The 13752-nt window shown below is 41.5% G+C and overlaps 1 protein-coding gene across 1 annotated transcript in view; it reads left to right on the forward strand.

Moving 5' to 3' along the window:
- The window catches only part of syne3 (spectrin repeat containing, nuclear envelope family member 3), a 59371-nt gene that overhangs the window by 31233 nt on the left and 14386 nt on the right, over window positions 1-13752 (forward strand). The window contains exons 10-14 of the mRNA XM_030044520.1: window positions 1244-1387; window positions 1490-1624; window positions 7549-7710; window positions 10287-10459; window positions 11993-12608. Coding sequence (XP_029900380.1) covers window positions 1244-1387; window positions 1490-1624; window positions 7549-7710; window positions 10287-10459; window positions 11993-12608 — 1230 coding nt within the window. The remainder of the gene's footprint in view (window positions 1-1243; window positions 1388-1489; window positions 1625-7548; window positions 7711-10286; window positions 10460-11992; window positions 12609-13752) is intronic.

A 13752-nucleotide genomic window follows, 5' to 3' on the forward strand; every position in this document is an offset into this window, starting at 1 on the left:
GGAGAGAATGGGAACTGTGTTTTGGGCAAAAGACTTGGACTTTGAGTGCTCTATTAACTTTACTGTCCCTAAGGGGAAATTTGTTTTAGTCTAAAAAGTGCTGGACGCAGCCACAGTTGCAGTACCACAATGGTAATAACATAAAAAAACAATAAGGTTAAGACAGAGCATGGCCCAAGAACAAGCACATTGGAAGCATACAATTTAAAAAAGAACAAAACAAACAAACAAACAAAAAAAAAAAAAAACGCTGTCAAAGAATAAAAAGCAGTCAAACCACATGCCCATACCATATCTTATGAGACTACCAAGCACAGTGAAGAATGTCTCCATAATCTTTGGGCTCACACCAAAAGCCGGAGCCTATTAAGAAAGTGAAGTCTTTGGCCCAGTTTTCTGCATAGATAATCAATGTGATCATTCCACTTAAGAGAATTTTCTATGTAGATGCCTTGGTACTTATATGAGTTTACCTGCTCAATGACATGGTTTTCTATGATCACCGGATCATGATCTCTCACCGCCTTGGGGTCAAAGATCATTTCTTTTGGTTTTGTGATATTTAAGATAAGGTGGCTGCTCTTGCACCAAGCCTCAGTGTTGTGATATTTAAGATAAGGTGGCTGCTCTTGCACCAAGCCTCAGTGTTCGACTGTTACAGTAAGAGAGCCAACTGAGGAAGTTGGCTCTCTTACTGTAACAAGCCAATGGACAGTCATCAGCCTTAAGCAGACTTAGTATGATAGTGTCATCTGAGAATTTTGTAACATAGTTGTTATTATGACTACTTTTGCAGCCGTTTGTGTAGGCTGTGAAAAGAGCAGGAGCACACACACCCTTGAGGTACCCCTGTGCTACAATATTTAACCACAGAGAAAGAGTTGTTTGCCTTTATTTGTTGAGGTCTGTTTGTTAAAAGAGGGTAAAACCATTTGATGATAAAAGGATTGACACTCATATCGTTTAACTTATGGACAAGAAGGCAAGGATGGAATCCAAAGCTGATCTTAAATCAACAAATAAAACCGGAGCGTAAGTTTTTTGCTCATCAAGATGCTTACTGATTAAGTTTACAACACTAATATATGTGAGACAACACTGGTATCAACTTTCAGTACACACCTGATTTCTGTGACAATGAGTTGGCAAAAAAAAGGACCTGCACTGATTTGAAAATATACTGTCCTTATTTAAAAGCCAATTTTTTGGACAAACTAGAGGAAATTGTTCTTCTCACCCTTAGGGCTTAATCTCAAGAACCAAGGACTTTGGAGATGCCTACGAGTCAATCCGCTCCAAGCTGACAGTCCTTCGAGACAGATTTGTTGCTGTCGATGCTCTCCTGCCTGACATCCTTGCAAAGAAGAGTCAGTTGGACCAGCTCAGGGTGGGTTTAGACAATGAAGTTGAATTGAATTGAACTGAAACCTTATCAGTGTTTACTGGGTATCAGGATTTTGGTCTGTTATCTGGGTTTGTGTTCCTTCAGGTGATCCAGAAGGACCTGGAGGACTGTGAAGCCCATATTACAGCACTGGAGACCCTGGTCTCATCCAGTCCCACTAACAGAACTCAGTTTGAGAGGCTGTTTGCTGACTGGAAACTCCTTTACAAGGCAGTCAGGGTAAGACAAGACACTTAAAGGAATGCTCCAGCATTTTGGGTAAAATGACATGTGTATCTATTTAGTAGTTATGAGCTGTTTTGTGATGTGCCACGCCCTACTGTCGATGGAACACTCACTTGTGTCAAGGTCATTTGTTCATTTAGCACATATAAAAGGACAAGGGACCACCCAGACTTTGCTGCACAATGTCTACAATGAAATACCATGATTATTCAGTAATCAGTCCATATCCATATGGAAAATTGCACATGTGACACTGATATCAGAAATGGACCAAACAGGTCACGTGACTGAGAGGATGGCGTGCTGAACGCTCCTACACACCGCTCTCCTCAAAATGATCTAATCTGCAATTTAATGGTCATTTAACCATCTTAAGTTCGAGATTCGAGAGGATAAAAGTATAGCCATAAGATCTGGTTGCATGTCTAAAACTGAACTTTCTCGTGAAACAAGATCTATAGCGAAAACTAATCAGCGGCGTGCTGCAATCAATCAAGCCATGAGCGACGAAGAGACACCTGCATGGGCAAAGCACCTGCTGACGGAGTTTGCAAGCCTCAAAAGTTTGTTTAATACTAAAATGACTGAAGTAACCAACTCAATTAACGATCTGAAGAAAAACACAAAAGCTTTGACCAGTCGAATCTCGAACGCCGAAACCAGAATTGGAAACCTCGAGACTGACACCAAAGCCGACAGCGATCATTTGAAAGCCCTGACCAAGGAAATGGCCGTTTTACGCACACGAATGGACAATATGGAGACGGAGATTCGGAAGAAAAATCTGCTCTTCATGGGCCTGCCCGAGGGTATGGAATCAACTGCCGGTATGCTGGATGGCATTATGAGTTACATTCTGGATCTCAAAGATGGCGAACCGGCTCCTGAAGTTGAGAGCGCACGGCGCACCCCACGACCCCTCCCGGAGCCAGGTGAACCTCCCCGCCCTTACATCGTACGCATGCTGAAGCTGGACGACAAACAGAGGATCATACAGTCAGTGTCCAAGAAAAAGCAGCTCTCCTGGAAAGGGAAACCATTCTGGGTACAACAGGATTTACCAAAGGAGATTAGGAAAAAACGTAAGGAGTATGACAACATCAGAAAGGCTCTCAAAACGGATAAGTCTGTGCGTTATGGTATCCTGCCTCCTGCGCGCTTCATTGTCACTATCCAGGGGGAGACAACCATATACAAGAACGCATCGGAGGCTATTGAAGATCTAAAGAAGAAACTTCCTAAAGCTTTCGAGGACTGGTTCTAGGCCAATTATGTAATGACCAGCGAGGCCTGACAACTGCACCAGCGCTTATAGTAAGCCCCCTTCCTTTTTTTTTTTTTTTTTTCTGTTGTCTATGGACAACTTACACTGGTATATATTCTCCCCCAATTCCCTGCTTAAAAGGGATAAAGGGCGGGGAATAAATGAAGGGTTGGGTAAACTGATAACATCATAACACAGAATATTACAACTGAAAGCTGGTGCTTGCAGACTCTTTATCCCCGCAAGTAACCATTTAATTTTGAGGTTTGAGTGGAGTGGGCTGGCACAGTAATGCCCTCTTGTTATGCTCACGGTCTGGTGATGGAGTTTGTATCCATTGCCTTTTTTCTTTTTTGTTTTTTGCCTTTTGGCATCTGTGGTGTTTGTGTGTTTTCCCCTTCTACCCCTTTATATAGCAGCAGTAGTGATGTGTTAACCAAAGCACACAGATATTTTAACGGGTAGTGTTCAACTGATTAGCTGGAACGTAAATGGCATTTCCAATAAAGCTAAAAGACATAGCATCTTATCCCATTTGAAATCTTTGTCATGTGATCTGGCGATGATCCAAGAGACCCACATAAATTTATTGGAATCGGCTAAACTGAGACAAGGATGGGTGGGCCAGGTCTTTTCGGCCCCAGGCAATGGCGCCTCCAGAGGAGTGTCGACTTTGATTTCTAAGAGAATGTCATTTCAGTTAATAAAACAAATAGCTGATAAGGATGGTAGATACTTAATTCTGTTTTGTTTGTTGCAAAATGAAAAATGTGTTTTGGCAAACATCTATGCTCCTAACATGGGACAAAGCGTTTTTTTGTCTAAACTGAATCTTATACTAGCTGAATTTGCAGATTATCCCATTCTCATGGGAGGGGATCTTAATTTAGTTAGTAATGCTGTTGTGGATAGGTCTGGACGTCCTCTTCCCTCAGATGGAACCTTGTCTAGAGCACTCAAGGAAATACAAGACTCTCTTGCATTAACAGATGTATGGCGCATGGTCAACCCTCACACACGTGAATACACATTTTATTCATCTGCACATTCTTCATACTCAAGGATAGATTATATTTTATTTTCACAATGTTTGGTCAGCAATGTAATTGATTGCAAGATTCACCCCATTATCATCTCAGACCATGCTCCTCTGTCCACTCTTTTTGTTCTAAATGTAACTAATAACAAAATGAAGCAATGGAGATTTAACAATTCTCTACTGAAAGAACATCACTTTGTATCTCTGATTGAGGAAAGAACGCGAGAATTTATCAGTATTAACCTAACATCTGTTGAATCTGTTCAAATTGTGTGGGAGGCCTATAAGGCATCCTGTAGGGGTTGGATCATAGGTTATGCATCAGCTAAGAAAAAAGAGAAAATGGCTAAGAAGCAGAGTCTAATTAATGAACTGAAAGACCTTGAATCTAAGCATATGTCAAACCCCACTAATGCAGTGTTAAAAAAATCACTTGATGTAATTAAAACAGAACTTAAAGCAATCTTACATGAGGAAAATGCATTCGCTTTATACCAGCTCCGTCGTAAATATTATGAGTCAGGAGATAAGGCTGGCAAGATGCTCGCACTCAGACTCAAACAGCAACAAAATCGGCAGGCAATATCAAGCATATACAATGTAAATGGCTCCCTTGTTAGTGATCAGCTGGAAGTTAATCAAGCATTTACTAAATTCTACAGCGCATTATACCAAACAGAATGTTCTGTGGGTGAAGAGGAAATGGAGCACTTTCTCAAAGATATTCAACTCCCAACCCTATCCAGTGATGAAAAAGACTCACTAGATAATCCAATTTTGGAAAATGAAATTCAACAGGCTATTAAATCATTACCTACTGGAAAGTGTTGTGGAGATGATGGCTATAGCAGTGAATTCTTTAAGTGCTTCCATGGCACTCTTACACCCCTCTTGACACTGTTATTTAATGACATTGTATCGAAGCAATCTATGCCTTTAACCATGCGGCAAGCATCTATATCTTTGATACCAAAGCCAGGCAAAGACAACCTCCAAATGGGCAATTATAGGCCACTGAGCATCCTTAACACGGACTATAAAATATTTGCCAAGGTCCTCGCTATGAGAATTGAAAAGGTCATTCCCTCTCTGGTTCACGTTGACCAGGCTGGGTTTATAAAGGGCCGCTATGCCTCTAATAACATGAGGAGGCTGATTCAGGTCATTTGCGAGGTGGAGACCTCTCAGCATCCGGCGATAGCAGTGTCGTTGGATGCTGAGAAGGCCTTTGACCGAGTGGAATGGAAATACCTGTTCTATGTACTTCCCAAGTACGGTTTTGGCCCAGTGATTATGAACTGGATCAGGGCACTGTACCATAAACCAACTGCCACTGTAAGAACAAATGGTATCAAGTCCAATCCCTTTGAACTCCATCGCTCCACTCGCCAAGGCTGTAATGTGAGCCCCTTAATTTTCATCTTGGCACTTGAACCTTTAGCATGTGCAATAAGAGCACATAAGGAGATATATGGCATTACAATCTGTGATTATGAATACAAGGCCAACCTTTTTGCGGATGACATTTTATTGACGTTATCGAAACCAAACTACTCTATCCCACAGGTATTAAACCTTATAGATAATTTTGGTAAATTTTCGGGTTATAGAGTCAATTACAATAAAAGTGAAGCCATCCCCCTTAACAACTTAACTTTTCAATCTCACCTAGGTTCTGCCCCCTTTAGCTGGAAACCAAAAGGAATGAAATACCTGGGAATCAAGATCCAGGCCCCTATTGATAAATTGGTTGAAATAAATGCCCCAGACTTACTGAAGACCATAAGGGATGACACCAAGAGATGGGCTGTGTTGCCACTATCTCTGTGGGGCAGGTCGGAAGTGATCAAGATGAACTTGTTACCCAGGCTGACCTTTTTGATGTCCTCTATCCCTCTTAAGTTCCCCCCTAGCTGGTTTAAGGAAATCAACAAAATATTTTCTGGATTTCTTTGGAATTATAAGAAACCCAGGATTAGTCAGAAAAAGCTAAAGAACCCACGGCCCAGTGGTGGAATAGGGTTACCAGATATTTATCAGTATTATATTGCATACAATGCACGATACCCCTTGCAGTGGGCATATAATAGAAACAGAGAGGTCGGCAGCTGTGAATGGTTAGAAGAACAATTGATATCAAAGCACAGTAGGGATTTAACTCTTTCAAATTTATGGTACAACCCTTCCAAATCTAGACTTAATAACCCACTATTGAAGTTCTCATGTGAAATAGTGACTATTTTACATAAGTGCCTGTCTATCAGTGGATACTCTCTACCCTCTTGTCCACTATGGCATAATCCTTTGTTTACAGCAGGTGGTAAAACTCTCAAGGACAAGACGTGGCAACAGCATAACCTAAATCAGTTGGGACAAATTGTAGATAATGGGGAAATTATAACTTTCAATAACATCAAAATACAATATGGGTTGACTGATGTAAACTTCTTAACTTATAATCAAATTTACTCCATCATTAAATCATTATTGTCTAGAGGTATAGAACTAGGGACACACAGAGAAATGGAGAACAAACTAATAGCAGCCACAAAAAGAAAAGGCATTGTGTCTACTTTGTATAAGCTTCTCTCTGCAGCGAACCCTTGTATGACTTTTCAAACCAAATGCCAATGGGAACGTGACATGGGTCTGCCTATCTCCGAAGCACAATGGAAGACAGCACTTAGAAACAGTACAACCATTTCAAAATGTGTTAGATATAAATTAATTCAGTTAAAAACAATTCATAGGGCCTACCTGACTCCGGGAACAATGAATAAGATTGATCCGTCTGTATCTACTATGTGCTGGCATGGTTGTGATTCGGAAGGCACTCTCATGCACATGTTATGGAATTGCCCTGCTGTCAAAAAGTTCTGGTCTGACATTGTAAATGAACTCACTTCTGTGCTGAACATTGAAATCGAACTTTGTCCAATTTCCTGCCTGCTTGGAGTTGAGATGGATAGGATACAAGCAACAAGAACAATACATTACATCCTCTCACTCGCATTCATGGTGGCTAAAAGGACTATCCTTATTAACTGGAAGGAACGCAAGCAGAACTGTTTCAATATAGAGAACTGGCGAAATGACTTCATGGACATCCTCGCCATGGAACAGGCTGCCCTTTCTCTGGACTATAGGGAAAGGCCTTCCGCCTTACAAGGCCCCTGGGACTTTGTGAGAGGCCTCTTGACTTGAACATTACGCCATCTGGGTGTGCGCGTGCGCCTGGCTGCCCTCTCACTGCCGATGCCTAGACGGCAGGGGTGGGTCTGGGTACAGGAACTGAACATCTACCGGCCCAGGCTCACCCCTGCCGGTGGAGGGTGTAGGTGAGTGACCGTGGGTAGCCGGGGTTCCATGCCCCCCTTTCTGTGACTTTTTGTATACTCGACTATCATCCTTTTAACTGCTGCTTACATCCCCCGGTTTCCCTTTGTCTTTGTCTTGTTTGATATGTCTTGTTTGTTTGTTATTATTATTATGAAAAATGAATAAAAACTGAATATCAAAAAAAAAAAGTAATCAGTCCATATCCACAATCCACCTACATGGTCAGAAACATCATTTAAGAGGTATCAAAGTCAGTTCTTTTCTGTTTTTTTGCAGGTGAAGGCGAATGAAAGTGAGGAGAGCATTGCTGAGCATGAGAGCTTCCATGACAGCTTGCTGAATGTGGAGAAGTGGCTGATGATCATGAAGCAGAAGCTGGAGTCCTTCCGCATTCCCTCAGGAGAATGGAGCATTGACAACCGCCAGCACGAGGCTGAGGTCTGCATGGTGGTTGTGTGTGCATCATTGCATGTTTGGTGTGGTGTGTCTAGAACCATGTAAAGGCAGAGGCATGTGTGCAGTTGCATGGTCGGTCCTCAATTCTGCAGAGGGATTGCATTATATTAAGAGTTAAGATTAAAGTCAATGTAGGACTTGGGTTTAGAGACAAGAATTCTTAAAGTTCATTACATTTAGTGGCTTCGCTTGTTATATACCGGTATTGGAGTCATAGCACACATTTATACACATCCTTGAATTAGACCATGTTTGATGGTCCAGTAGAATCATGACAACATAGCCTGATGTCCTCTAAAGTCATCATTTGTGGTTTAGGACTTCTTTTGACATCTGAAGTGAGACAAAAGTCAATTTGCAATATGAGAAATTGCCAAAATTTTATATTTCCGGAATGGAAGTTTGTAGAGACACAGGACACAGACCACCATGTTAAGAGGTGAGATCAGGGACCCATATGTCAGTTACGGAAATATGGTTGTTCATGATATGTTGCTTTTTCACGGTGGTAAGAAAAAATCCTTGACCTCACAGCCCTACCAAATACATTGATATCAATTTTGTGACAATAGTGTGGGGAGGACTATTGGTGTTTTTATAAGATACTTACACATAAGACATCTTTGATAATCATTAATACTGTAGATATGATAACTAAGCAGGTAAAGGCAAATAATAGAAAACTCTAACAAGTTCAGGCAGTTCCATCCAACACATATGCCACATCACGGTATTAAGATATTCAAAATCCAGGGGTGCCCTGGTTGCTTAGCCGGTAGAGCACTTACCACTAAGGCTAAATTTGTTGTTACAATGGCCCGGGTTAAATTCTAAGTTGGGTCCTTTGCTGCATGTCATCCTCTTTCTCTACCCTGTCTTTGTTGTCTTTCTCTATTGTACCTGTGTAATGAAGCATTTCTGCTTCATTACACAGGTACAATGGAGGGGGGGAAAAAGATATCCAAAATCCCAGACAATATTTAGTCTGGGATTTGCCCAGCCTAATGTCAAGGATATTTAAATGTAAATTGAAATATTCTTCAGTTTCTAGTTGAGTTTGTCAGTATTTTTCCCAGGGCACATTATGCACATATAAATGAATCTTATTTGCATGGCCAGAAAAATGGATTAGAGAATTAAGCCTTCTTTCACTTAACAAAAATCAAACCCACAAAGTTAAGTCTCTCTGACATTTTGCCCAAATCAGACAGATTAATATAGATCACTAGAAAGGTAGAAAGTCGAAGCATACTGATTCCCACATGACAGGAGTTAGTACATTTCTCTCTGTAATCAGCATGTTTGGCTTTATTGATTTCACTGAAGGCCAAAGCAAAGAGAATACATAAAGAAGAGAGTCCACAGGAATTACAAACTTTTTTGTTCTGTTATTAGTCCTGGACTGCAGCTGTCAGGGGACCAAGATATAAAACTTATCAATAAATATTTTACAAAATTCCCCACTCTTGCAATGCATAATCATCTGTGACATCATTGTGATGGTTTGGCTTTATCAACTGGCACCGTTCAAGAACTGATAACAGCTCACACTAACCTTAATGATTGCCCCCAGTCATGAATTTTAATGATTGTACCAAGGGGAGCCAGAAGCCTGTATACTTCAAATGTTCTTTATCATGCAGACCTATCCGCTCATCTAATCATTTACCATCGTGGGCTGAGATTCACCTCTGCATTTAATTAGCTTTAAACAATGTCAATGAATCTAAGACATACTCGATGTGTATACTGGTGTGCATAAATATTTCTGATTATGCAAGGCTAGATTGCTGTATTTTAGTTAAAAAAAAAATACACAGTATTACCAGTGTATATGAAGTAGAGCTGCAACAGACAATGCTCACCTTCCCAGCTTATTGAGTTGCATTATATTTACTGTACTTGCCCAAATTACTGGTGCAGGGTATGCATACTTTTTCACACTCAGAAAATGGTAAACGAAACATAACAGCAAAATGCATATCTGTCTTATACAGTGAGCGCTTTGGCCAAGAATGCTGGACTTACTAATATTGGATCTTTTTCTCTTCTCTCACCCCTTTGGTATTTTGTGGTATAAAGTAAGACTGGTTGGGTTCATAAACGCAGTTTGGAGTATGTTGTGTCCAGTTTACTGGCATAATATTATTTGATCTCTGGGAAATCAAATTCAGTCTTCATACTGTGAAACACGCAAAGTTAGCAAGTGCAGTTTTAACTGCAAAAATCTCCTTGACAAAATGCAGACAGGTTCACCACTTAATTCTGTATCTCTGGTTGGAATGACAAACTGCAGACTCTTGGCTAACCATGGCCCAAGAGCAGTTATTCTCAATCATGCGTGATCACCTCCCTTGAGTATGCAGGTTTTCATTCCAACCAAACACTGAACCAGTGGATTTCATTGTTTACCTCATCTTCAGCCAGACAAAGAGGGGAACTACTCAGTGATTTGACATGGTGTAGTGATTGGTTTGAGTAAAACGGCCAATGGCATGTGGTTACCAATGTCTGGCCACAGTGTATAAATGCTTACCATTGCTGCCCCTGCTTTACAGAGGGCACTAGGGGAGTTTCCAGAGAAGGAACTTCAGCTGCAGCAGACGGAGGCCCTGGGTCAGCGGGTTTTGAAGAGGACTTCAGAGGAGGGACAGGTCCATATCGTCCGAGACTTGAAGCGCCTTGAGGAGTCCTGGTTGGCCCTAAACAACCTCAGTATTAACCTCTACAGGTACTGAGAAAGAGTAATAGTGAAAGATTATTTCTTTAACAAGGGTGTCTGGCGTGTTGTAGGTTATTGCTGCCCCAGTTTGTTGTGTGAAACCAGCTGATGACCCTAAGAAGCTACTCAAGAATAGAATGTTGCTTCTCTGTTGCTTAGTGCTTTCATTTTGGTTGTAGTACATCCCATTGATGTTACATGTGAAACTTTTTTTGCAACTTATCCCTACCATGCACAAGAAGACTGTGATAAGACTTTGAAAAGACTAAAGTCTGACACCCTCTCAAATCTAAAGACAATTTGTCATTTGCAAGACTACAACTAGATTCCTTTTGAGATTGTCTGACGAAGATTATAGGAATATTATAGGATCTGAGCGTGTGTGTGTGTGTGTGTGTGTGTGTGTGTGTGTGTGTGTGTGTGTGTGTGAGAGAGAGAGAGCGTCTGTCTGCCTGTCTGGGTTACCTTGACTACTGGTGTGTGAAGGTATAGAGTCCAAAAAACAGTCCTGGTTGTTACGGATGTAGCTGCATAACAGGACAGCCAGACGATGGCAAGAGCCTTCAGCAATGTTATGCACACACTTGAACACACACAAGACTTGTTCACACCCGGGGTCCCCACCATGTTTAGCCTACTATCTACCCAGTTTGCTGCTTCCTGTTTGGTGTTTGAGAGAGTGCACCTACTGGTTGTTGACAATGTTAGCGTCATTGAACTCAACTATTACTATGAGTCGAGACTAAAGACTTCTGATAACATTAAATGTATTCGACTTTATTGGAATGTCAAGACCAGAAAAAGACTGAGTCGAACTGAGTTTTATGACCACCTTACACTAGACGATTAAGATGACGGGAGTATGCCCAAACTCCAGCAAAACTCTTGTGATATTATGCCAATACTGGGAATTTGTCTGCAACAGTGAAAACGCTCGAAAAGTTGTAAGGCCGGCATTAGTCGCATTTCTGAATTGCGAATTACATTAAGTCCATTCCACTAAACTGCTTAACTAAATCTTTCAAATGCAGTCAAAACTGGGTGCAGCAACCAGTGAGATTAATGAGACCAATAATATCGAACCTCTTTTTTATTATTAACCTGTTTTTTATGCCTTTTAAGTCGCGGCCTGAGGCATTATCCATTCGTCCCATTCTAATATTCTAATCTCAGGACTGCCTTGAGGGAATTTCTTCAAATTTGGCACAAATGCCCACGTGGGCACCAAAGATCAAGTAGCTGTTGTGATTCATACACCTGGTGATAATACTATTACATTATAACAGTAGATGTTTGCCAAGCTGTCACTCCAACTGAGATTGGCCGATAGAGGCGTGTCATTTTTAGCGAAGGTCCTGCCCATGAGATTCAGCTCAACAGTAAACAAAACTAAAGAGTGCAACCAACCTGAAACTCTGCAGACAGCAGACAGCCAAGTTGCATGAAAAAGTTTCCTGTCTAACATCAGCCTAAGACTCAGTGGTGATCAGATGATACATCACAGAAACGTCTCAAAAGTTCATCTCTGTCTTTGTCTCCAAGGCTGCTGAATACCTCTCCAGAGGAGCCAGATTCTGACCTGTGGAGACTTAGAGGCCTGACAGGAGACAATGCAGCCCTAACAGCAGATCTCGGCCTTGGGGAGGAAGACAGCCAGGACAGGGGAGCAGAAGAGGAAGGGAGGCTGATGGTTGACACTGGGGAGAGGATGAGTTATGGCCAAGCTGGGTGGATTCAGGGCCATGCTGGAGGACATCTCAGACTGGTTGGAGAAGACGAAAGTCATAGCCTCAGCCAGTCGAAAACAGCTGAAGAAAGTGGACATCCCATTGAAGAAGTAGACTTCTCAGCTTGGACAGGGCATATTCACAGCCGAATTAGCCAGAAAGGCCAGAGCTCCACAGGGGTTTCTAAAGACTCCAGAGCTGATGGAAGCTCTAAAAATGGGAGGCCAACAGGTGAAGACAGCAGCAACTTGACTGGACAGAGTCGGGGGGCAACAGTAAAGGTCTACTATGGTGAGGGTAGCGGAATGAACTCCGGAGAAGGCAGAGAGGAAGCAGGAGAAACCCTAGGCCAAGGAGGAGGTGCCTTCATGTTGTTCAGAAGGGATCCAGCCAAGCAGCAGTCAGCAGCACCATCATCACCACATAAAACGGTATCATGATTCAGTATTCCCTCTAACAGTGCTTTCACACTGCAAGCAGCTTGGGTGAGGGTTTGCTCTATTCCAACAGATTCTGAGCACAGTGAGAGGCTCTGATTGTATCATTTTGCAGATGTAAAGTCATGTATTTTTTGCTGCTGATGTATTGCCTTTCATACTAATGCATGATTTGTTGGTTAGTAAGTATAGCTATCTATTTGATAATCATCAGCTAGATGGATGCAAATCTTTTCCAGCCATCATTTTGAGATGGTTGGAAAGTTTGTGGAAAGTTGTGAATGGCAGTGGAAAGTTTGAATGGCAGTACTTCTTATTTTTCACTTGTCTTGTGAAGCTACTGTTATTAAAGTGAAATCAAGGCGATGGGGAAGCAAGAGGACACAGAGATCTAACTGAACTGTTGACAGGCAATGACCATGAAAGGGTTAGTCAAATGTTCTTGGCTGACAAGCTTGTTGATCATACATACAGTTAGGTCCATAAATATCTGGACAGTGGGGGCGCCCTGGTAGCTCACCAGATAAGAGCGTGTTAAGACTGAGTCCTGATTGCAGCATCCTGCGTTCGAATCTGACCTCAGGCCCCTTGCTGCATGTCATCCCCCCTCTCTCCACTGCTTTTCCTGTCTCTTTATACTGTGACTGTCAAATGAAGCAGAAATGCAAAAAAAATAATCTTTAAAAAGTATATATATTTTCGACAATGACACAATATTTATAATTTTGCCTTTTTTCACCACCACCGGGGATTTGAAATTGAGTAATCAAGATGTGATTGAAGTGCAGATTTTCAGTGCAGACTGTTATTTTGTGTTTTTTCTGGTTCAGTGTCTCAGTGTTAGCACTGTCTGACAGCAGATTGGATGTTCAATTCCTGGCCCTGTCTGTGAAAATGTTTGTTCCACATTCCTCCCACAGTCAAAAGACTTGACAGTCAGTTGAACTGGAGATTGAATATTTTTCATAGATATGAATGTGGCAACCTATCCAAGGTGTTTCCCTGCCTTTCCTCAGAAATACGCTTTAGTCTCCTCTGACCCTGAAAAGGATTAAGCAGATGGAGAAAATCAACATATGAATGAGTGCTTCTAGTTCATAAATTAAAATGAGTTTGACATTTATTTGGTAATTTTATA

This window comes from Myripristis murdjan, chromosome 22 (genome assembly GCF_902150065.1).
Source record: "Myripristis murdjan chromosome 22, fMyrMur1.1, whole genome shotgun sequence".
Classification (NCBI taxonomy): domain Eukaryota; kingdom Metazoa; phylum Chordata; class Actinopteri; order Holocentriformes; family Holocentridae; genus Myripristis; species Myripristis murdjan.